At 35.0% G+C, this 22,215-nt stretch overlaps 1 protein-coding gene, 1 long non-coding RNA gene, 1 other non-coding gene and 1 pseudogene across 3 annotated transcripts; 2 read left to right on the top strand and 2 right to left on the bottom strand.

Moving 5' to 3' along the window:
* The first annotated feature begins 602 nt into the window (after nucleotides 1-602).
* On the top strand, nucleotides 603-3,095 carry LOC104773925 (putative F-box/LRR-repeat protein 9 pseudogene; annotated as a pseudogene).
* A 4,494-nt stretch (nucleotides 3,096-7,589) lies between these two features.
* On the top strand, nucleotides 7,590-10,762 carry LOC147949001 (uncharacterized). The gene is made up of 2 exons (XR_015581537.1): nucleotides 7,590-8,037; nucleotides 10,548-10,762. It is a non-coding gene; the product is annotated as an uncharacterized LOC147949001 (long non-coding RNA).
* Nucleotides 10,763-14,953: 4,191 nt separating this feature from the next.
* Nucleotides 14,954-16,652, bottom strand: LOC147949000 (uncharacterized). The gene is made up of 6 exons (XM_087477637.1): nucleotides 16,548-16,652; nucleotides 16,347-16,381; nucleotides 15,929-16,231; nucleotides 15,665-15,817; nucleotides 15,407-15,555; nucleotides 14,954-15,271 (listed from the first exon to the last, which is right to left on the bottom strand). The coding sequence occupies exons 1-6, from the start codon at nucleotides 16,566-16,568 to the stop codon at nucleotides 15,267-15,269; spliced, it is 666 nt and encodes a 221-aa protein (XP_087333763.1). The 5' UTR covers nucleotides 16,569-16,652; the 3' UTR covers nucleotides 14,954-15,266.
* Nucleotides 16,653-20,406: 3,754 nt separating this feature from the next.
* Nucleotides 20,407-20,478, bottom strand: LOC147948999 (small nucleolar RNA snoR60). The gene has a single exon (XR_015586399.1). It is a non-coding gene; the product is annotated as a small nucleolar RNA snoR60 (small nucleolar RNA).
* Nucleotides 20,479-22,215: the final 1,737 nt, after the last annotated feature.

Raw genomic sequence — 22,215 nt, 5'->3', positions numbered from 1 at the left:
TCTAGTTTTGGGCAGCTCTCAAGAAAGAGTGGCAATAATTCAATATCAGATTTAGTAAATTGAACATTCAGACGGGATAGGTGACGGAACTGAAGCAGTATTGGTTCTGATTTCGAGTATTGAAAGATTTCCTGGTAACAGAAGTAAACAAGTAAAAAGGAATGTTATGGTGAGAAACTTTCGTGGAAGAATATTCATATATAGAGAGGCTCAAAAGTTGAGAACGGAAAATACAGAAACTGGGCGGAGCTTCCACCGGAGTTAATGTCTTCGATTCTGCTCCGTCTTAGTGTTGAAGAGATACTTGGCATAGCTCGTAAAGTGTGTAGATCGTGACGAAGAGTCTCTAGAGATGATAGACAGGTTTTCACCAAAGTATCAATTCCCTATGCAGTTGCAGTACAAAGGGTTATCAATCCAAATGGTTGTTTATTGCTAGCAGGAAGGATATGATCAGTACAATACAAGTCAAGCCAAGCAGATAGGGTTTTGGTTCTAACAGTCCTAAAATAAACAAAAGAAAAGAATATAAACAAAGAAACCACATGACCTAAGCACTCGATGCAAGCAATCGAGTACATGATCGAGTGGGGTGATCGAGTATGCAAGTGAGATATGAACAGCTCGATGTATTACTCGATACTGGTTATCGTGTACCTGATTGGGTAGATAGTCGAGTAAGTGAAGAAAATGCAAACAATTAAAATACGAAAGTTCCTAAGGATGGGGGTAATCGAATCGTAAGTGTTCTAGACCAGTACAAATTCCTTACATGCCTCAAGCAATTATTTCCTAGACAATGAACCTCTAAAACCTTGTCACCACACTCTCGCACTAGCAACAATCAACCTTGAACACATTACCACACTGTCGCACTAGCAATATGAACAAGCAGGCATTAAGATCGATCCATTATTGTCAGTAGACTCGAACTCATCTAATTTCTTACTCAGAGTCAAGTAAACCTCTAGCATTGGCTAAATCAAGCATTTTATCTACTCCTTTCAGCCTGTAGCATTGGTAAACGCCCTAGATCTAATCTCAACCTCTCGGTCTGTTGACAGCATTAAGAACACCAACCTAGAAGGAAATCTATCAATCATTTACAATCAACTAAGGCATCCTAACCGATCAAGAATACAAAATCATATATCCCATCCCTAGAAACTTTACTACACTACTCGGACATAGAAACGAATAACAAAGCAACAGAAATGAATGAAAATGACATTGTATTAAAAGATAGAGTAGAGTAGAATGAGTACAAGATAGAAATCTAAGAAAACTACAAAATAAAAATGCAAAACGAAAAGAAAATGTTTGAGTCGCTCAGTTCTCTCACAGAAGCTCTCGCTTTTTCTGGTTTGAGGGTCTGCGGCGTGCTCGTTTGCGAGCTAGGGGAAGAGGGGGTTTATATATGGAAACCTTTTGACCTAGCTTCCCAGACCTGCCCGATGGTCTACTCGATGGGGTACAAGAGGGTGAAGTCGGGTTACTCCTCGGGTGGATCTTCGGGTTGCTCTTCATGCTCTTGGATCCTCCTCGATCGTGTTGGGGTTCAGACTTGTTCTTGCAGCTCGATGGCTCTTTCGGGTAAATGCTCGAGTTGTCCTTGTTTTTCCCCATTTTTGGCTCTTTAGCACCTGTTTTCATCCAAAATATGCAAATGCAGAAATGCAACACCCTAAATGCTCTAAAAGTGAATTCTTGCAGTTAATGACCTAAAAATGCTAAGTTAGAAGTATGAACAATGCAAAATATGGACAAAATAGATGCTAAAAACATATAAAAAGGAGAGTTATCAAGAGACCTCTGGATATGGCGTAAAATCGACTTGCTGCTCCCAAGATACTTCCACACCCGGTTCTACGATCTCCAGGCCATCGATCTCAGCCGTGGCGGCTTGCTGGAGATCAACTTTGTGAACATAGGGAGCGATTCTCTCCTCACTTACACCGCCAACAGGTTTCTAGGGTTTTATGCAAATTTCTTCCTGAAATATTTTGATTAATTGACCTTGACTTGATTAAATATATCTTCTAGTTTTTTTCATTAATATTTTAAGTGATATGATTTGCCCCTAAATTGTGAGGATTAGAGCCAAACTTATCAAGATTATAACTGTTTCTTCCTATATATCACTTGAAACATTTAATTACTATTACTTGCTTTGCAAGTTTAAGAGGTGAAAAATTTGTTGAACGGTTCAACATTTTTAATGCATTCTATTTCGCAGTGTTCAATAAGGTTTGTTTGGTGGTATCTGTGAATGGAGAGAATATGATTGTATTATTAGTTTTTGTGTTGTGTATTATCAAATGGAATGATACAACTTATATATAAGCACAAACCATAATCAAAAGATATAATTAAAGGGATTACATAGAATAATATAATTAATGTATATTAGAGTGATATATGGGATTTGAGTAATCATAGGTGATATGATGATATTCTTTCCTTAATAGTATATGTTCTGCGAGTAACTCATGTCTAGTTTAATCTTAGTTATGTCTAGTTTAATGTTAGTTATGTCTAGTTTGATAATTAAATATATTTGGAAAGATTCTATGAATGAAATTTCTGCACTTTAGTTTGTTGTTCTCATGATCAAATCATGTTATAACTCTGTATTGTAACTTGTAAGTATTTGCAGATCAAGTAATCTGAGACGCCTTAGAGTTGTTGACTTCCTTGGAATAACGACAAGAGGGATTTTGGAAGCAGTCGTAAAACTCCCATTGCTTGAAGAAGTTGAGTTTTCATTTCGGCTTATCGAAGAAGACCTTTTGAAAGATGTAGGTCAGTCTTGTCCCAATCTGAGAACGTTGAAGGCATACGACAATAGTTACGTAAATAGTGGTGATGACGTTGCTCTGGCGATCGCTAAAACAATACCCGTTCTTTGCCACCTCCAGCTTTTTGGGAACGGATTATCCAAAACCGGCATAAAAGCCATATTTGACAATTTTCCGAACTTGTTACATCTTGAGTTATGTGGTGGACACCTGTACTTCAATGTTAAACTTGTTAAGAATTTAGAGAAGCGGTATTCCGAGAAGATCAAAGTTGTGAGATACTTATATCAGGGGTGAGTACGTACGTCGTCTACAACGTACGCACGACTCGTCTTGTGACTAGATAAGGATAAGCGGATTAGGCCATTGCAAAAAATGCAATGATGACAAGTGTCTAGACTTGAAATTAATGAACTCGTTCGTTCCTGCCCTCTTTTCAGTACGTAGTTTCGATAGACATGTGTTGTTTCTTTGGTCTTTTAAACCGTAGAAAACATGAACCATTTGACTAAGCTTGATTGACCCAATGTTAAATACAAATTGGAAATCAAAACTACCAAACGAAATAACTCCGCATCGAAAATTCAAAAAAAAATCAAATGGTTTAAGAGAATCCGAATTATATATATAAACATGAACCATTTGACTGAAATTTATTAAACATCAATAGTTTTGTTAGATATACCATATACATATAAGAAAATTTAAATATACTAATAAATCTATATATAATATTAATTAGTTATGTTTATTTTCTTATAGCTTTTGTCCAAAAAACAGATTGTAACAAAACAAAATTCAGTCCCTAATAAAGCTATTTTCGGAAATCTGAAATAATCCAATATCAGAATAACTTGAATCCAAGAAAACTGAATAAACGAATGTCAACCCTAAGCCGAAAGTTTCAAGGAAGGTCATGAATACTTTTTGAATTTTGCTATTTGGTATTCGATTGTTGTTTTGAATGGTATATAATATATGTGTTAGTTTTTGTCAGTTTGTAAACAAAAATAAAGGAGAAAAACAAGTGGCAAGTTGATAAAACAAACTTATAAAATTGGGGTTATGTTTTTTTCTTTCCAATAAATAGTAAAAAAAAAAGTTAGATTTCTTAACCTTTATAGGGAAACTACTAATGCAAAATCTTGAATAGGTAATAAATTATATGAAATCTTGAATGGGTAATAAAATTATATGAAATCTTGAATGGGTAATAAATTATATGAAATCTTGAATGGGTAATAAATCTTTTTTTTTTTTTGAAAAGTCAGAATCCAAAAAAACAACTTAAAATCTACGAACAATCTAAGGTCTTATTAACACACTTGAATTTCTTATTTCACAAATCTACGAACAATCTAAGGTCGTACCCGGTCAGCGTTCTGCCCCCTGGTTTGATTTGTTCTGGCGTGACGCCCATTTTCTCCAGTGTTTGCGAGAACAGGACGTTAACCGTGCTACCGGTGTCCACTAAGACGCGTTCTACGTCAAATTCGCCCATTCTGACTTCCACCACTAGGGGGTCGTTATGAGGGTGGTGGATCCCCTTGGCGTCCTCCGCGGTGAACGCGATGGGGTTCGTGCTTAGCGCTTCTTCTTCGGAAATCGCTTGGACGTTAAAGACCTGACGCGCTCGCTTTTTCAGGGCTCGTACAGAGTCCGGGCATTCATCGGTCTGGCCGATGATCATAGATATACGACCCCGAGGTGCTGCTTGATCGCTCTGCTGTCCTTTTTGACGTTTGGACGGTGTCTGGGGGACTTCCACTGTCCCTGGCAACGGCGCCTGCTGCTCGGTGGGGGGTGGCTGTTGCGGAGTATCTGGTGCGTTATTGGATTGGTTGGTACCCTTCTGACCTCGGCCGGGGTTGGATCGTCCGAACCTTCCTCCTCGACCTCTGCCACCGCGGCCGCCGCGAGAAGCTTTTGGTTGATAGACGGCTTTGATTTCACCGGACAGGTACTTCTCATATAAATAATTGGACAGGTGCTTGCACTCGGCTGTTGAATGGCCGCCGAACATATGAAAATCGCAGTACAGCTCCTCTTGTGCATCGGAAGAAGCGGTGTTCTATCCTTCGTCCTCGGATATCGCGTTGACTACTCCGCGCTTGGGGTCCCTCTGGTCGTGATGCTTCCGAGGTTCCTGATAGGTTTCCCGACTTTTTTCTTTGGCCAGGGCCGGGCAAGGAGGAGGGAGCTTGTTAGCTCGCTTCTCCTCGTCTTCCTCCACGTAAGCGACGCGAGATCCTCGGTGAAGGGCTTCGTCCAGGTCAGTGGCTTCCCTGATAGTGAGATCTACGTGCAGTCGGGATCCGGGAATGAGTCCTTTCTTGAAAGCAGCGATTGCGACGTCCTCAGCGACCGTTATGGTGGCGTATTTTTCCTTGAATAGGGTGAGGTACTTTCGCAGGGGTTCGTCGGGCTCTTGGACTATTTCCCATAGTTCGGCGCTGGAAGCGTTGCGTTCTATGAACACCCGATAATTTCGCAGGAAGGCTGTTGACAGTTGTTCGAAACAGTCGATAGTGCCCGGAGGGATATGGGAAAACCATATTAGAGCGTTCTCGATCAAACTGTCGACGAACAGTTGACACTGGCCGGCGTCCTTCTGCTCCTCGGTGAACCTAGCTTTTGCGATAGTAGCCATGAACGAGGTCAAGTGCTGCACTGGATCCTTCGTTCCATCGTAAGTTGGAACCCTTATCTTTACGTTCGGAACATATGTTCCCAAGATGCGCTGGGTGAATGGAGATCGCTGCGTGGCCTCGAACATTCTGTCGATCTCAGGTGCCGAGCTTACAGCTCGGTGGAGGAGGGACCCCATAGCTTTGATCCTGAGGTTCATTTCCTCCAGCTCGGGGCAGGAAGGTGTGGCCGGATCTCTCTGAGAGGATTGCCCCAGCTGAGGCTGCGTCCCTGATGCTAGTACGGATGGTACGTGCTGGTTCGGGAATCGGAAAGTCGAAGACGGCGGGTCGCTGAACAGGCGGCGGTTTAGAGGATCGTTCCTCCGAACCTCCTGTGATGTTGCCTCGTTCTGTTGACGTGGCGGGGGTGCGCTGTGTCCCATCGCGTCCAGCCGTTGATTTGTTGCGGAGATAGCCTGGAAGAGGTCCCTGGATACCGTTCCGAACACATGACGGAGGTCGTCCATCGTGACGAACTGGGATGGTTGGGCGACTTGCGCAGGCGATCTCAGTCCATCGACAGTTCCATTGACTGGTGGCACCTCGTCGGCCTCCTGATCCCCCTGGCGGGGTATCTCAACTTCCTCCACCCCGTCGGCAAGTGCTGCGGACTCATCTGCTGGGTTGGCCGAAGTTCGGCGAATACCCGTCCGCGCGTAGACGCGCGTGGTGGGTGCGGCGACAGGTGGATCCGCGGCGACGTCCTGAGATTTGGTCTCTCGGTTGGTTGGATCGTCTTGTCGTGGGGCAGTTGCGTTGGCACCGTTGTTGAGGATTGAAGACATGGTGTTGGCTTTTGCTTTTGATGAGATCTAGAAGATAAGTGTTTTGTAGAACTTAGGCCCCCCTCTCTCTAGCGCCAATTGTAGAAACTGAGGTTTCTCACAATGAATTTGTTTAGAAGGGAAACAAATTCAATAACAATCTCTTGGAGGATTTAGATCAAAGTAAGCAAGAAAAGAAGAAATGAAATCTCTTGAGGAACAAGATAGGTTTTGCTCAAGAACAAAGAAGAATTTAGGGTTTTGTATTAATGATTCGATGATCTTACAATGAGAGGATTGCCCTCTATTTATAGGTATTCAAAGATCTACTCAATATACTCAAATATATCAAATATATTGAATATATTGACTTTCCTAACTACAGGCGAATTAATAAGGAAAGTCTTTCCTTTCTCACTAGGTCAGCCGAAGGGCGAGCTGAAGTGCCGATTCGTCACCTCATCCATGGGCTTCTTAACGTTATTGGGCTTTCAGGGATGAAATCCAATCCTAGGTCGAATTCCCGGTTTAGATAGCTGGTTCTTTAACGGGTCGTGATCGATATGTCGGGGATGCTAATTCCCGTACCAACAAGTAGCTTTTTTACCGTGTAAATTCCTTGTCAGAGTAAGCTTGATTGACCCTCACCCAACATTAAATACTGTACGTATATGCTACGAGGACAAAACTGGAAACCAAAACCAAAACCGAAATAGGGGTTGGTCAAAACTACGAAACGAAATAACTCGATCCGCAGCAAAAATTCAAAAATCAAATGGTTTAACAGAATCCGAATTATATATATAATCATGAACCATTTGACTGGAATTTATTAAAGATGAATAATTTTGTTAGATATACATATAAGAAAAATTAAATATACTAATAAATCTATAATATTAATTAGTTATGTTTATTTTCTTATAAGCTTTTGTCCAAAACAGATGGTACCAAAACAAAATTCAGTCCCTAATAAAGCTATTTTCGGAAATTTGAGATAATCCAAAATCAGAATAACTTGAATCCAAGCAAACTGAATAACGAATGTCAACCCTAAGCCGAAAGTTTCAAGGAAGGTCTGAAGGTCATGAATATTTTTTTGACTTTTGCTATTTGGTATTCGATTGTTGTTTTTATCAGTTTGTAAATAAATAAAAAAATAAAGGAGAAAAACAAGTGGCAAGTTGATAAAACAAACTTATAAAATTGGGGTTATGTTTTTATTTTCCAATAAATAGTTAAAAGTCTAAAAGTCAGATTTCTTAACCTTTAATTATAGGGAAACTACTAATGCAAAATCTTGAATAGGTAATAAATTATATGAAATCTTGAATGGGTAATAAATTATATGAAATCTTGAATGGGTAATAAATTATATGAAATCTTGACTGGGTAACAAATCTTTTTTTTTTTGGAAAGTCAAAATCCAAAAAACAACTTAAAATCTACGAACAATCTAAGGTCTTATTAACACACTTGAATTTCTTATTTCACAGATTTGACATTTGATCCTCAGAAATGACTTCGCCGTCTTCTACTTCCATGCCACCGTTGATGAAAGGCGGAGAGCCGAAACCAGGCGGATCTTCTGACGGATTTGACGTCTTCGATTCCGCAACATCTCAGCGTGACTGAGATACTAGACAACGCTCAGAAGGTGTGCAGACCGTGGCGACATGTCTCTAAAGACCCATCGATGTGGCGTAAGATCTACATCACCTCAAACCAAAGGTGATCGATCTTGTGGCCATGTCAGATCACTATTGGGCACAAGATCGCCGACAGGTACTCTTTTAATTCTATCCTTAACAGTCGCAAGCAAATCTAGTACTATCGTTGGTTTAAGTGATAAGATATGTGTGTCGGGTGAGATTGTTAGATTATATGTTTTCAACTTGTTACCAGTGTTCTAAATTGCTTTAGCGCTAGTCGTGTATATATTTTAAGAATATTTAAAGAAAAATTAAATCCTAAGCCAAAACATAACGTACTTGTTTAATTCCTAAGTAAAAACATTTAAATCCTAAGTCAAAAATTCAAAATGATGATAGAAGAAAAGTTTTTAAAAGAAAAGCCATATAAAAAATGATAATAATGAAAAAAATAAAATCTGAATTTTTTTAAATCCAAAACCAAAACATAACGTACTTGTTTAATTCCTTGTAAGTACAAAAAATCAAACTCGGTCAACATGATTTGAATTTAAAGGAATTCTAGACTTGTATATGAAATGCATCTTACAAAGTCAAGTAATCTGAGAAACAATTAGACTTGTAATTAATGTGCTCTGAAATTAACATTCGAGGGATTTGCTCAAGCAGTTGTGAAACTTCCACTGCTTAAAGACCTGAGGTTTCAGAAATTTAATTATTAGGAGAGTCTCTAAAACTTGCATGCATGTCTTGTTCAAATCTGAATACATTGATGCTAAACCGCACGCACTCTCCCGTTAATTATAATAATAATGATGACGCAACAGTCAGTTTTGCAGTCTTGGAAATTCATATTCAAATATGTGAATGAGGGCATAAAAATGGATTTAAACTACATAACTCCTATTGGGAAGAAGTTATAGACGCACACACACTGAGATTGCAGTCTTCATTGAAGCCTATTAGAGTTACAATAATGCGCAGTTTGGAGATTTCAATTTTACAGTCCCAAAGAATATGGAAGACATTATCCCTAGTGATATACTTGTCGGAACCCCCAAACCATCCAAATAAATCTTTTGTCTTTAAGCTTCTAATATTGTTCTCGGAGTAATCATGAATTTCTATGTTCTAGCTGGTTTAATCTTTTGAAGGGGGCTAGATTGGAATTATGATTTGAGAATGTTTTTTTATACCCATTGGTTTGACTTTGATTGGATTGTGAACATAATGAAAAGAGAAGAAAAATGTCATTCTTCATTATATAATAACAAACTCAATCATAGTCAAAGAGATGGGTCTAAAAAGCATTCTAAAGTCATAAATCCAAGCTAGTCCCATTCAAAAGACTGAACCAGCTAGTACTTAGACATCCCTGATCACACAGAGAACAACTTCAACATTGTAAGAAGCTTACATACTCAGAAGTTTTCTTTGGATGGGTTAGGGGTCCTGACAAAGATACCACTAAGACAGTGTCTTCCATCACCTTTGGGACTGTGAAACTGAAATCTCCGAGCGGTGCATTATTGTAATCCCCATTGGCATCAATGAAGGCTACAATTTTACTGCACTTCTTGACGTTCTTCCATGTAGGAGTTATGTAGTACGCATCCATTTTTATGACCTCATTCACATATTTGAATTTGAGTTTCCAAGACAATAAACTAATAACTAGATAGTTATCCGTGCTGTACATCACGGGGAAGCGTAAATGTTACTGTAATTTGTTAGTTATAAAATTATAATAGAAGTTTTATTTGAGTTACTATATACATTTTATAATATTTTACATGTAATTTACTTAGTTTCATACTCTTATTTCAACTCGTCTTCGGTATATGATACAATGTTCAAATCCGTGAATCATATAAATTTGGTCAATTCCAGAAAATAAAACAAAATCCGTATTGAAACGCGGTCGTGTTTAGAAATCTCGATTTAACTTTTTGATTTTTTAGTTATATATACTATGATGAATAAAATATAATATTTGTAATTTCTTAAATTTTAATAAAATGTCACTGCGTTGAATTGCAGTGCAAAAAAATGTTTAATAAATTAGATCTAATATTTTATATTTTTAAAACATAAGCAATGTTGTATCTTAGTTTTAAAATACGCCATTATTAAAAGATTTAGGGATGCATATATTTAATCTTAGTTTTATAAATAAAATTAAGTTTTATAATTATTCTAAATAGTTTGTTATAGTTTCTTAAAGTTTTTGAAACAATAAATAGAATATGTTAAATAATTTCAAAAATATTATTTTATTATTTTATAAACCAATATAAACTTTTCTTTGGTTACTTATTAAATTAATTAAAATACAACAATTTTTTTTGTAATATGTCACATGATAGTAGGATTAAACTTTTAACAACATTGTTTAAATAAGCATATAGAGATATTCCTTTGGTGAACTATCTGCGTACCATTCTTCCATGTAAAGTTTATTTTGCACTTTACTCTACATTCTTGAGATTGACCTGGTGTTGAACCCCCTAACCCGAGAAGACTTTGTTAACAGTTACTCATCAACGATACATATTTCAAGTGGTGATGTTCATTACATAATCTTAAAGCATCTGTATATATCACCGCATGTAAGCATATAAACTAGTTTCAATATTTATGTAGACTTTCATACGCGGGGAGAGCAGAGAGTGAGCTTTGCGTGACCGCTTGAGAATGCAAAGCCAGACTATAAAAACACTTTGTCGTGTTTACATATTGAGGTTCCATTTTTTTGTTTTTATCTTCTAGTTGATTAATATATTAAATTAAACAAGCAACTCCATGTAGTTGTGAACAAAATGAAAAGAAAAGAAAATAAAATGTCATCCTTCATTATATAACACAACTCAATCAGAGGCAAAGCAATGGGTTTAAAAAACATTCTAAAGTCATATGTCCAACTCCAACCTAACCTCCTTTAAAAGACTAAAGCAGTTATAATCTTGAGATCCACTAGAAGTCTAGAACAACTTCGAGAACAACTTTTGTCTCATAATTTTTCCTTGGATGGCTTGGGGGTCCTGACATGTATACCACTAGGGACAATGCCTTCCATCACCTTTAAGACTGTAAAATTTAAATCTCCAAACGGTGCATTATTATAATCATGATTGCTCATAAAGGCTGCACGTCTTGAACTTTTCCTAATAGGAGTTATGTAGTACACATCCATTTTTAAGTAGGGGATTGGATCAGTGTAAAGAATGTAATGATGACAATTGACAAGTTGTATTGACATAATATGTGTCTATGGTCTTTTACCTTGGAGTAGCGTTAGACCATCTCCATTGATCATACGCCAATGGATGTCAAACTAATAAAAACCAAAAAATAATAAAAAGTTGAGGAGAGAGAGACACACGAAAGAAATTAGCAAAATTGAAAACGAAAGTTTGAAAAGAGACTATTTTTAGATGCAATGCAAAGGTACTAAAAGGGACACATAGCTTGCAACCTAATCAAATTCTTTAACAAGCCAACAGCTAGCAGAAAAAACATATACACAAAAGCCTAATTAGTGCTTGAACAATTTGTGGAGATATCCATCAAATATGAGATAAAGCTGGTAATGATTGTTAGATGAGCAGCAACCACCAAGTACCATAAGAAAGACTGAAACTGCAATATTTGCTTGTGGCTCAGAGCCTAATATCTAAAATCATCTAATTTAGCGACCAGCATATCAACCTTTTAAATCATCTAACGCGATCACAAGTATAATTTCTAAACTTTACTTTGTGGTTTTTGTCATTTTTCGATATTATAGGTGTCTGTGATGAATGCATAGGGTTCTTAATGCATAGGGTTCGACTCCACAGCTACTCATTGCTTCGTTACCCCAAAGTGTGCTGAGAGGGGCAACATTCATAGAGATCCCATAGAGCAGTTCAGGAGCGTTAAGATTGCTGGAGGCGGGATGATCCAGGTCCATGGACGTGCGAGAGTAGGGATATTCAGGTGGCTGGGGAGTCAATGCCGGCAAACCTGGTTATTAGTCCAGTGAAGTTGTATGATGTGATTTTGGGCATGGATTGGTTACACCTGTATGGAGTATATTTGGATTGTCATCAGGGTAGAGTTGTATTTGAGAGGCCAGGAGTGAGGAGTTGGTTTTATGAGAGAGTGAGGCCAACCTTGGGGAGTCTGGTTATATCAGCTGTGCAGGCAGAGAAGATGAACAGGAAGGGTCGGGAGGTGTATTTGGCTACGATATTGATGACGGAGTCTGTAGGACAGGTTGCTGTGGGTGAAATCTCTATGGTTCGGGAATTTGAAAATGTTTTTCAGTTGTTGCAGGAGTTACCACCATCTTGATTTGATCCTTTTACGATTGAGTTGTAACCAGAAACTACACCATTGTCCAAAGTACCCTTCCTCACCATTGACTAGTAACCCATAACACCAACTTTGGCTGCACGACGAACAAATATAATTTTCTAGTACTGTAGATTTTAAAAATCCTTGCAGAACAAATATAATTTTCTAGTAGATTTTAAAAATCCTTGCAGAATAAATATACATCAAAACAAAAATTACATCGATGTTTCACTATAGAAAAAGATTGTAAAATATAAACAAATAAATAAATTCTATCTCTCATTAGTTTCCAATACACATGAACTTTTTTATATTCCTTATATATTATTAGAGAAGCACACTTTTGAAAAAGCTATTGTGTCACCGCCAGAGAGATCTGTGTACCTTTTAGAAAAATATTCTTAAATTTTCTACTTAATTACATTGACATGCCATTATATATTTTTTAAAATTAATTGAATAATAATTAGATATATTATCATTGTTCACACAAATATAAAAATCACATATTAAAACTAATTAAATAATTACATACTATTTTAAGGCAAAATTTCACTAAAATTTACTTACAAATATATATACAAGTCAAAGTTATATTGATTTCTTAAAATCAATATAAGTTAAACATTCGAAAAAGGCTATAAAAACATATCAATTAATATAAAGTTAATAAAAATAAAGAATATATAACTTATTAAACATATAACTTATTAACGTAATCATATAAAAACGAAATGTTATTTTTTATGTTAGTATTATTACCATAATAATTTAAATAACAAGCTTTTAATAGTTATTATAATTGATTATAAAAAAGTATATTACCCCTAAATTATCTCCAACTCATTAACAGAAACTTAATTCCCAATAAATATCAATTTATATATAGATGAATAAATATAAAAATGACAACAAATTAGGGGATATCATGATGTATGATTATTTATATATATATATATATATATATATATCTAAGTATGTAAACTAATTAATCTCAATATTTAGTGTGATTATTCATTAAAAATAAAAATATTAATAACCGAATAGGAATATATGTTCTAATCACGCAATTTAAATATATTATGATTTTTACACGAAAAACGCAGCTTTGAATAAATTAATAAAAAACTTTAGTTACATATTATATTTAACACAAATATATATTAGTTTTATGATAATAATTTTACGATAATTTTCTTTAAATCGATTTATCCCGCACTATGTGCGGGTTGTTACGTATTATTTGCATAGTTAAATCGAGTAGCTCATTTAATAATCTTAATGTAGTTATAGATTTCATTTTTATTTCTGTCAGCTCATAATGATTATATAACTGTTGCTTTTTCATAGGCATCATTTAGGAAAATAAAATTAAATACGACGGTAACTTATTAGACTACTTACAATGGTGTATTTTTAAGCTGTTGAATAAAAAATTCAACAGTTGAAGCAATGCAATGGGGTGTTGTAAAAAAGAAAAGAGATGAGGTGGAGACAACACAGTTGAAAACATTCAACTCCGTTGAAACCCAAAAGTAGTGGGTTGGCTCGCCACGTGGCACATTGTGAATGGTTTACTTTTTTAATTATAAAATAATATTTAGAAGAAACATGTTTTGTTTCTATTGGATGGTTAGATTTCAAATACTCTCTCCGTTTCAAAATATAGGATGTTTTAGTGAAAACACGCATATTAAGAAATAGTTACTTTTAAAAAGTTTAACCAATCATAAACAAGTCTGCATAATATAAAATATAAATTTAATCTAAAAGTTGCATAGAAAGTTGGAAACATGCTATATTATGAAACAAAAATATTTCTCTAAACATCCTATATTATGAAACGGAGGGAGTATTATTTACCCAACCCAATTATTTGAGATCAATTATCTTATAGAATACCAAAATTTATTTTATTATTTTTATACCAAAATTTATCATTTTTCATTCTCTATAAATAAAGATTTGTTTCATTTAATTTGGACACAAAAAAAAAACTCATAACTTTCTATTATATTTTTGCTATCAGTCTTCATAAACTCTTGTTTATTGTTTATCCGTTTTTTTAATGGATCCTAATCATTTATATATTTTCAAAAATAAAACAAAATCTCAATTTATTTTATAAATTTATTTAATTTTTACTTATTTTAATTTATTTGATATTAACTATGATTAATAATATGTGTTCACCAAAAATAAACATAAATAAGGTTAAAAATATGAAATAAAATTAGTGGGGTAAGGTGTTGTAATTTTGTTAAACAAAACCATTGTAGAAGATAAAAATAATGTAGGTGTTGAATTATGATGTGGAAGAGAGAAAAGGTGATGTGGAGTGTTAAAAAAGAAAAAGTGGGTGTTGTAATTTTAGAACCATTGTACATAATCTTAAGGTATGTGTGACATTCTAGAAAGAGTGAATAGAAAAAGGATGATGACATTATGTATGAACCAGTCACGTAGACATCACGAGTCATTTTAGTTACAACGAGCAAAAGCTTTGCCATTGTCTCCTCGCCTATGGGTTTTCTTATACCCCCCTCTCTCTCTCTCTCTCATTCCCCATACGCCTATTCATCGTAAAATTCATACAACAATCCAATTATATCTACTGAATGTACACCGACTCTAAATTATTACAATATATATATATATATATATATATATATCTTGTAGTGCTTAAAAAAGAAAATCTAAAGTACAAGTGGTAACACAACGATCGATAACCATTAGTAGAAACCAATAAAGAACAACTTTTAAAATCAGATACATGTACAAATATATTTCAGTGAAACATGTAAAGTATTGCTCGATTTATAATTTCATGAAGCCATACATGAAAACAAGAAAGAAAAAGAAAAAAACACGAAAGGTTTTGTATCACACAAACTAAAAAAACCAAAGAGCTTTTGTCTTGTCCTAATTAAGGAGAGAGCTTTCTACTCCGCAGTATTCTTCCTTTTCTTCCCCTTCTCCATCTTCTCCATCTTAGCCTTCTCCATCTTCTTAGCCTTCTCCATCTTAGCCTTCTCAAATATCATAAACAACGAAATTAATGAGAGAGGTTATAATTATGCAAGAGTCGCTGGAAAAAAAATTATAAAAAAAAAAAAGAAAAAAAAAAAAAAGAAAACCAAGAACAAAGAGCAAAATTTACGTACATGGATGTTCACAGCCGGTACGCTGTCTTTTACGGAGAATTGGCGGGTCAAGACGACGAACTACTATATTCCATCCATGTGCGGTACGTCCACTTAGTTCCAGCGCCTTCTCTACACATCCTTCTCCCATAATAGAAATCTCAGCAAGTCTGGAAAATTCGATTCTTTAGTTATAATTTAATAACTTGAGACAGGGAGGGAGAGGGAGAGCTGGGAAAAATATTCACCAATTTGGGGAAGTAAGAAGGGAAAAACAACCTAGTGGGAACAAAGATTCCGTCGACCAAATCAACTGTGGGAATAACACTAATATCGGTGACCTCTCCACATGAAGAGAAATGTTCATACAACCCGATCATGTAATCAATATTACGCACCGAAGAAGGTAAACCATCTACCTTAACCATCAGCCTAATTAACAAGGAGAGAAGATTATAAATAGCACGCATGATCACAAGAACAGATACTAAAAGCATTGCAGGAGATTAAAATAAATAATAATAATAATATTAATCAACTTACTTGCTTAATTCTCGATCCAAGGGGTAGTTGCTTAACTCCGCAGGTTCTTCCGGCTGGGGTACAGGCTTAACGACTGCAGTCCATCCTCCCAGGTCACGTCCACTAAGTTTCAATGCCTTGTCTCTCGCACCTTCTCCCCAAAAATAAATGAAGGCAGGACTCCTGAGGATACCCTTTCTGTCTCTGGGAATAAAGAAACGCGCGATCTTTCCGCATTTAGCGAAATGCTTTGTCAACGCGAGACTGAGAGCAAACTGATGATGAATCCTAGTTTCATATCCCTCTACGGAAATCGAGCTAATGCTACAATAGAATTTGTTTGCAGGAGATAATATTATTATTAGCTAACATGACAAACATCTCATGGTTCCCAAAAAAAACAAAACAAAAATAATAAAATCAAATGAATGAAATTTACCGTTTTTCACTGTTCAATTTCAGCGATTCCTGACCCTAATGTACACCCAAAAAAAAAAAATCTAATCAGACATTCTCTCCACTACCTCAAATATGAAGACCTAAATCATCTAAGAGAGAGAGAGAGAGAGAGAGAGAGAGAGAGAGAATCAGAGGAGCGTAAGCAAATAGGGAGATCCATAAAGAGAAGAAGATTACTTACTTTGATGGCGGATTCGTCCATGGTTGATTTCACAAGAACGACTGCTAACAAGGATTTTTGTAGATCTAGGGCTTTAGGATTGATGAACAAGGTACGATTCGTGTTTTTTTCTTACGGTACGATTCATATTTATCTTTTAACCTTATTATTTTCGGACATAACCGTCTCTTGTTTTTGGGCTTTCAATTTAGTTCAGGCCTGTAACGAAGCCCATAAAACAAAATCACATTCCTTGATTCTACAAGTTTAAAAAATCTAACCGGTTTTCAAGAAAAATTCAATAGCAAATATGAATCATATATATAATAGCAGAGTTTTCTCTCATTAGAGAGTTCCACCTCAGCATAATTTTTTATAAATTTTGTGGACTTTGTCTCTAATTTGAAATTATGTGGGTTTTATCCAGTTTTATAAGCCTACTCTTTTTTATTTAATTTTCCATAACATAAGTATTTTGATGACAAAATATTAAAAACGTAGAAATATCACTATCAAGACATTTTTAATCGACATGATTCTAAGATAAACCATCAGCCCAAAACATCAAAACCAGTAAAAAATTTTCGAAATATACAGGAAAAGAAAATAAAATGGTATTTCTATGTATATTTTAGATTCATAGAAAACAAAATTAAAACAAAATGGAGGTTGGACCAACACAGTTTAATCTTTTAGATTCATAGAAATCAACTTAATAACTAGATAAACCAAACAAAAAGAAACGAAACTCTTCACAACAACACATAGAATAATACACTATCAACGAGCATCAAAATAAAAATAACAACAATCTAATCTACTAAACAACCTACTTAGCTTCCACCAGCAAGCGAAACCAAAATAGACTCAATGAACAGTCTTCCCATGACTTACCAGAAGCATCACCAATCAAACAATCAACCACTCTCCTAAATTGAAAGAAAAATGCATATGTGGATGATGAACAATTGAATTCAAAGGAAAAGGACAAAAATAGTCACGAAGAATGACTGGATGAAGAAGATAATTAAGTACGGACACTCTCATTTCAGAACAAAGCTACCAGAAAATTAACACAAAATACGGTAAAATCCTATAATAAAACAAGAACTGCCCAACAAGGTAATAAATGATCTTTGGATAATCGCCAAGTAAAAATGGCCCATTTTGGCCACATATATATTGAGGCCTTAATAATACAATATAGATATATATGAAAGAGAATAACAGCTTACACCATACACAAACACATAGGAAAGGAAAAATAAATAAAATGTGTATAAAAATAAAAGAGAAAAATGACATTAAAAACATGAAGTTATATAGTAAAAACGTTTTTAAAAAGGCTCAACTTTGCTTATGGTGAATTAAATTGTCAATTTTTATTATTTTTTCAGTTAAATCACAAATGTTTATTGACTTTACCAAATTAGACACATAGTTAAGTCAATTAACAGATGAATTTTACAATGTAAGTCAACGTTGATAACTTCTGTTAAACAGTGAAACAACGTCGTTTGTAAGTTAAAAATAAAATAACAGAGCCGCTGCGTATATTGACAATTTTACATAACAAAAAATATATATATTGTCGAAGAATTTGAACCTTAGCTTTTTCTCAAATTCAGATTTAAGCCGCCAATGGATTCCGTGGGAATCGTCATCTAAACTCCACCGCCATCCCTGGGAATGTCTCAGCGAGGAGATGGTGATCTCCGCCACGAAATCTAGAAAGTGAGATAGAATTAAAATTTGATAAATCGTAATGGAGAAATAGAAAAAAAAATCATATTGGAATTGGTTAATGGAAATGCTTAAATGAGGAAGAAAGAAAATTTTACTGATAAGTACGCGGTTCTATCGATCGTGAGAAGGAGAAAGTCCAAATAAGAGATTACCAAAAAATATATAAATATGTGTTTGGTTAAGTATTGATTAACTCATCTAACAGGTGGCAGGTTCAAATCACCATATCATGTTTTTTCTTTTAATATTACAAATCGACGTCATTTTACTGTTTAACGGATTTTACCGATGTTGACTTAATACTATAAAATGTATCCGTCAGTTGACTTAACTATGTGTTTTATTTGGCAAAATTAACAAAAGTTTGCGATTTAACGTTAAAAAATAATAAAAATTGACAATTTAATTAATATTTTTGCTAACTTCATGCTTTTATTGATATTTTTTCAAAAATAAAATAGAATGGTCAATAAAATAACAAAGAACCCTGCGCAACGCGCGGATTTCATCTCTAGTTACAACAAAGGTTATGGACGCTTTCAGTAAAATATACGTTTGGCTGAAAAGTATCTAAGTCGGATACTAAAAGTTTTGTTATTGTGTGCAAAAATAATGGGTGCGAGCAACAACAAAAGATGAAACAACATAGTATTTTTGGATTATAATTTTTTCATTAGGATCAATTATGCAAAAAATTATAAGCCAACTCATATTGGATCTTTTTGGTGGTATCAGCCATGGACTGAAACCAAGGGACTTGGAGAAACCATTACTTAAAAATTATGGTTTAACGCTCACTTATCTCACCAACTTTGGGATGCTTTAGAGCAATCTCGTGAGTTATTAAGAGGTTCTCATAAAAGTGATTATGAGCAACTCCCCAAGTATATCTACAAGATAAAGAAAGCAAATCCTGGTACAATTGCTGACCTAGAGCTTGTAGGTAACCAAAGGTTTAAGTACCTGTTTTTTTTTGCCTTAGGTCAATGTTTAAGAGTATTTGAATTTATAAGAAATGTAATAGCAGTGGATGTGACGTTTTTGAAAGAAAAGTTTGACATAATTGAACCCGTAGAGAAGTTTCCTTTGAACGTATTTTGATATTTCATTTGGTTTTTATGCTATACTTTATAATATCAATGTCGTTTCTTTGCATTATGAGCGAGTAGTTTTACTTGTTTGGTTTTATGGGTTGATTTAAGAGGAATTCATGGTTCGCTTCAATTAGGTTGTTAGATCTTATTTTCGGTTCTATATTAGAGTTCTTTTGGGACATCTTTATTTTAATGCATGTGCTTAGATTGATCACCAAGTGCTGATATAGAGAATGGGAGCTCGGTGAATGTATCGAACTTGTTTTACTAGCTGGTTGACATGCGTCGTTGTCTGCGTAAGTTGAGTAACAGAGTATGAAGACTTTAGATTTTCATTATATGATAATAGCTTGTTAGTTCATTAGTGTAAGATTTTCATTCTATGATAATAGTGTTCAATAGCGAACACAAATTGAAGAACTATGGCTAAGACTAAATAAAAGACTGGGGACTTAAAAACTATGGATCGATCCCAATCTTTTATTTAGTCTTACCCATAGTTCTTTCTCTTATAATTCAATTTGTGTTAGCTATTACTCTCTCTGGGATCGATCCTTAAATACTTCAACCGATTAACTGTACACTTGCAGTAGTCGTGTGGTCTTTTAAGGTAAAAGATTTTGAAGCAAAAAATCACACTCATCACAAGCTTTTAGGCGCCGTTGCCGGGAAGTAACTAGCTGCCCATTGAATTTGATAAGAACTTTCGTCTAAGATACTTTGAATTTTTCTTTTGAATTTTTCAAATTTAGTTTTAATTTTCTTGTTTTTCGATAACCTCTATTTTCTTTTAGTTTATGTTTTTGGATTTTGTAGTGCATGACTAGGAGTCAACCTTCCGGAACTGTATCTCCAATTCAAGACATTGATAATATGAAAACTCCTAGAATTTGTATAGTGTAAAACTGAAGATCTTCCTTTTAAGGAAAATTAAGAAAACGAGTGAAAAGGACTTTGGGACTTAAAAACAAATTTGCAAGTTCGGAGCAGCCAACTTGGTGGCTGAAAACAAACAAAATAAGGTAAAAAAGATTCAAAGTAGCATCAGAACTTGGAGTTTGCAACATTCATAATGTTCTGAAGGGGAATCCAGGTAAAATCATCATCTGCCGATTTCATGTATTGATTGGTTTTAAAAACAAAAAGATGCAATGCAGTATAAAGTAAACTTATAAAGATAAACTTCGAATGAAATAAAGAACCAAACCTGATCTGATTGAGCAACATAAGAGAATATGACATCAACCATGCCAAGAGAGTCAATATGTTTATGTGTATAGATGTGACTTACGATCCAAATGTTATCAACACCACCAAGAATTGCAGCAGCTATAACTTAGATCTAAATACTAGAAAAATGTCATTCTTCATTATATAATAACAACTCAATCAGAGTGAAAACGATGGGTTTAAAAAGCATTCTAAAAGTCAGAAGTCCAAGCTAACCCCATTCAAAAGACTGAACCAGCTAGTACTTAGACATCCCTGATCACACTGAGAACAACTTCAACATCATAAGAAGCTTACATACTCAGAAGCTTTCCTTGGATGGGTTACGGGTACTGAAAATATACCACTAGATACAGTGTCTTCCATCACCTTTGGGACTGTGAGACTGAAATCTCCAAGTGGTGCATTATTATAATCCTGATTGGCATCAATGAAGGCTGCAATCTTAGTGCGTGTCTTGACCTTCTTACATGTAGGAGTTATGTAGTACGCATCCATTTTTATGCCCTCATTCACATATTTGAATTTGAGTTTCCAAGACTTGGGAAATAAACTCATAATACTCCTTTGGTGAACTATGTGCATACCATTCTTGAAGACTTTGTTAGCATTTACTCATCAACGATACATATTTCAAGTGTTGATGTTCATTACATAATCCTAAAGCATCTGTATATATCAGCGCATGTAAGCATATAAACTAGTTTCAATATTTATGTTGACTTTCATACGCGGGGAGAGCAGAGAGTGAGCTTTGCTTGACCGCTTGAGAATGCAAAGCCAGACTATAGAAACACTTTGTCGAGTTTACGTACTGAGGTTCCATTTTTTGTTTTTATCTTCTAGTTGTTTAATATATAAAATTAAACAAGCGACTCATGTAGTTGTAAACAAAATGAAATGAAAAGAAAAGACAACTCAATCAGAGTCAAAGCAATGGGTCTTTGAGCTCATCGTACGAGTACTAAAGAGACGATTTAGATGCAATGCAAAGGTACTGAAAGGGACACATAGCTTACAACCTAATTAGTGCCTTTAACAAGCCAACAACTAGAAAAAAAAAATCATATACACAAAGGCCTAACTAGTGCTTATACAATTTGTAGAGATATCCATCAAATAAGAGATAAAGCTGGTAATGACTGTTACATGAGTAGCAACCACCAAGTAACATAAGAAAGACTAAAAAAGCAATATTTGCTTGTGGCTCAGACCCTAATATCTAAAATCAACTAATTTAAAGACCAAATGATCAACCTTTTAAACGAATGAACTATATATCTTTAGGAATCACAGAGCAATGGATTTGACAAACACTAGAGCATCTTGGCATTGTAAGGAGTTCTTGAAGGAAGGCACACTTAGCCTTTTCGGTATAGTAAATATCGAGCCTTAACTTCTCCAAGATTTTTGAATTCTTCAAGAAGTATCTTACTAGCTCTGTTTCTCCTTCATACCCTGAGATCGAACGTTTCCATTCCACAAAGTTGAGCGATGATACCAAACACTGGGGAACTGTTGAAAACATCACCTTTGGTTCTTTCTCCTTCTTACCACGCATGGATTGGTCCTTAACCAATTCCTGCAAAAACAGAAGAAAACAAGTTGACTAGAGAAGA

Source organism: Camelina sativa, chromosome 2 (assembly GCF_030686135.1).
Source record: "Camelina sativa cultivar CO46 ecotype springtype chromosome 2, ASM3068613v1".
NCBI classification, from domain to species: domain Eukaryota; kingdom Viridiplantae; phylum Streptophyta; class Magnoliopsida; order Brassicales; family Brassicaceae; genus Camelina; species Camelina sativa.
The sequence above is the reverse complement of the archived record's forward strand: the minus strand, read 5'-3'. Positions and strand labels throughout refer to the sequence as shown.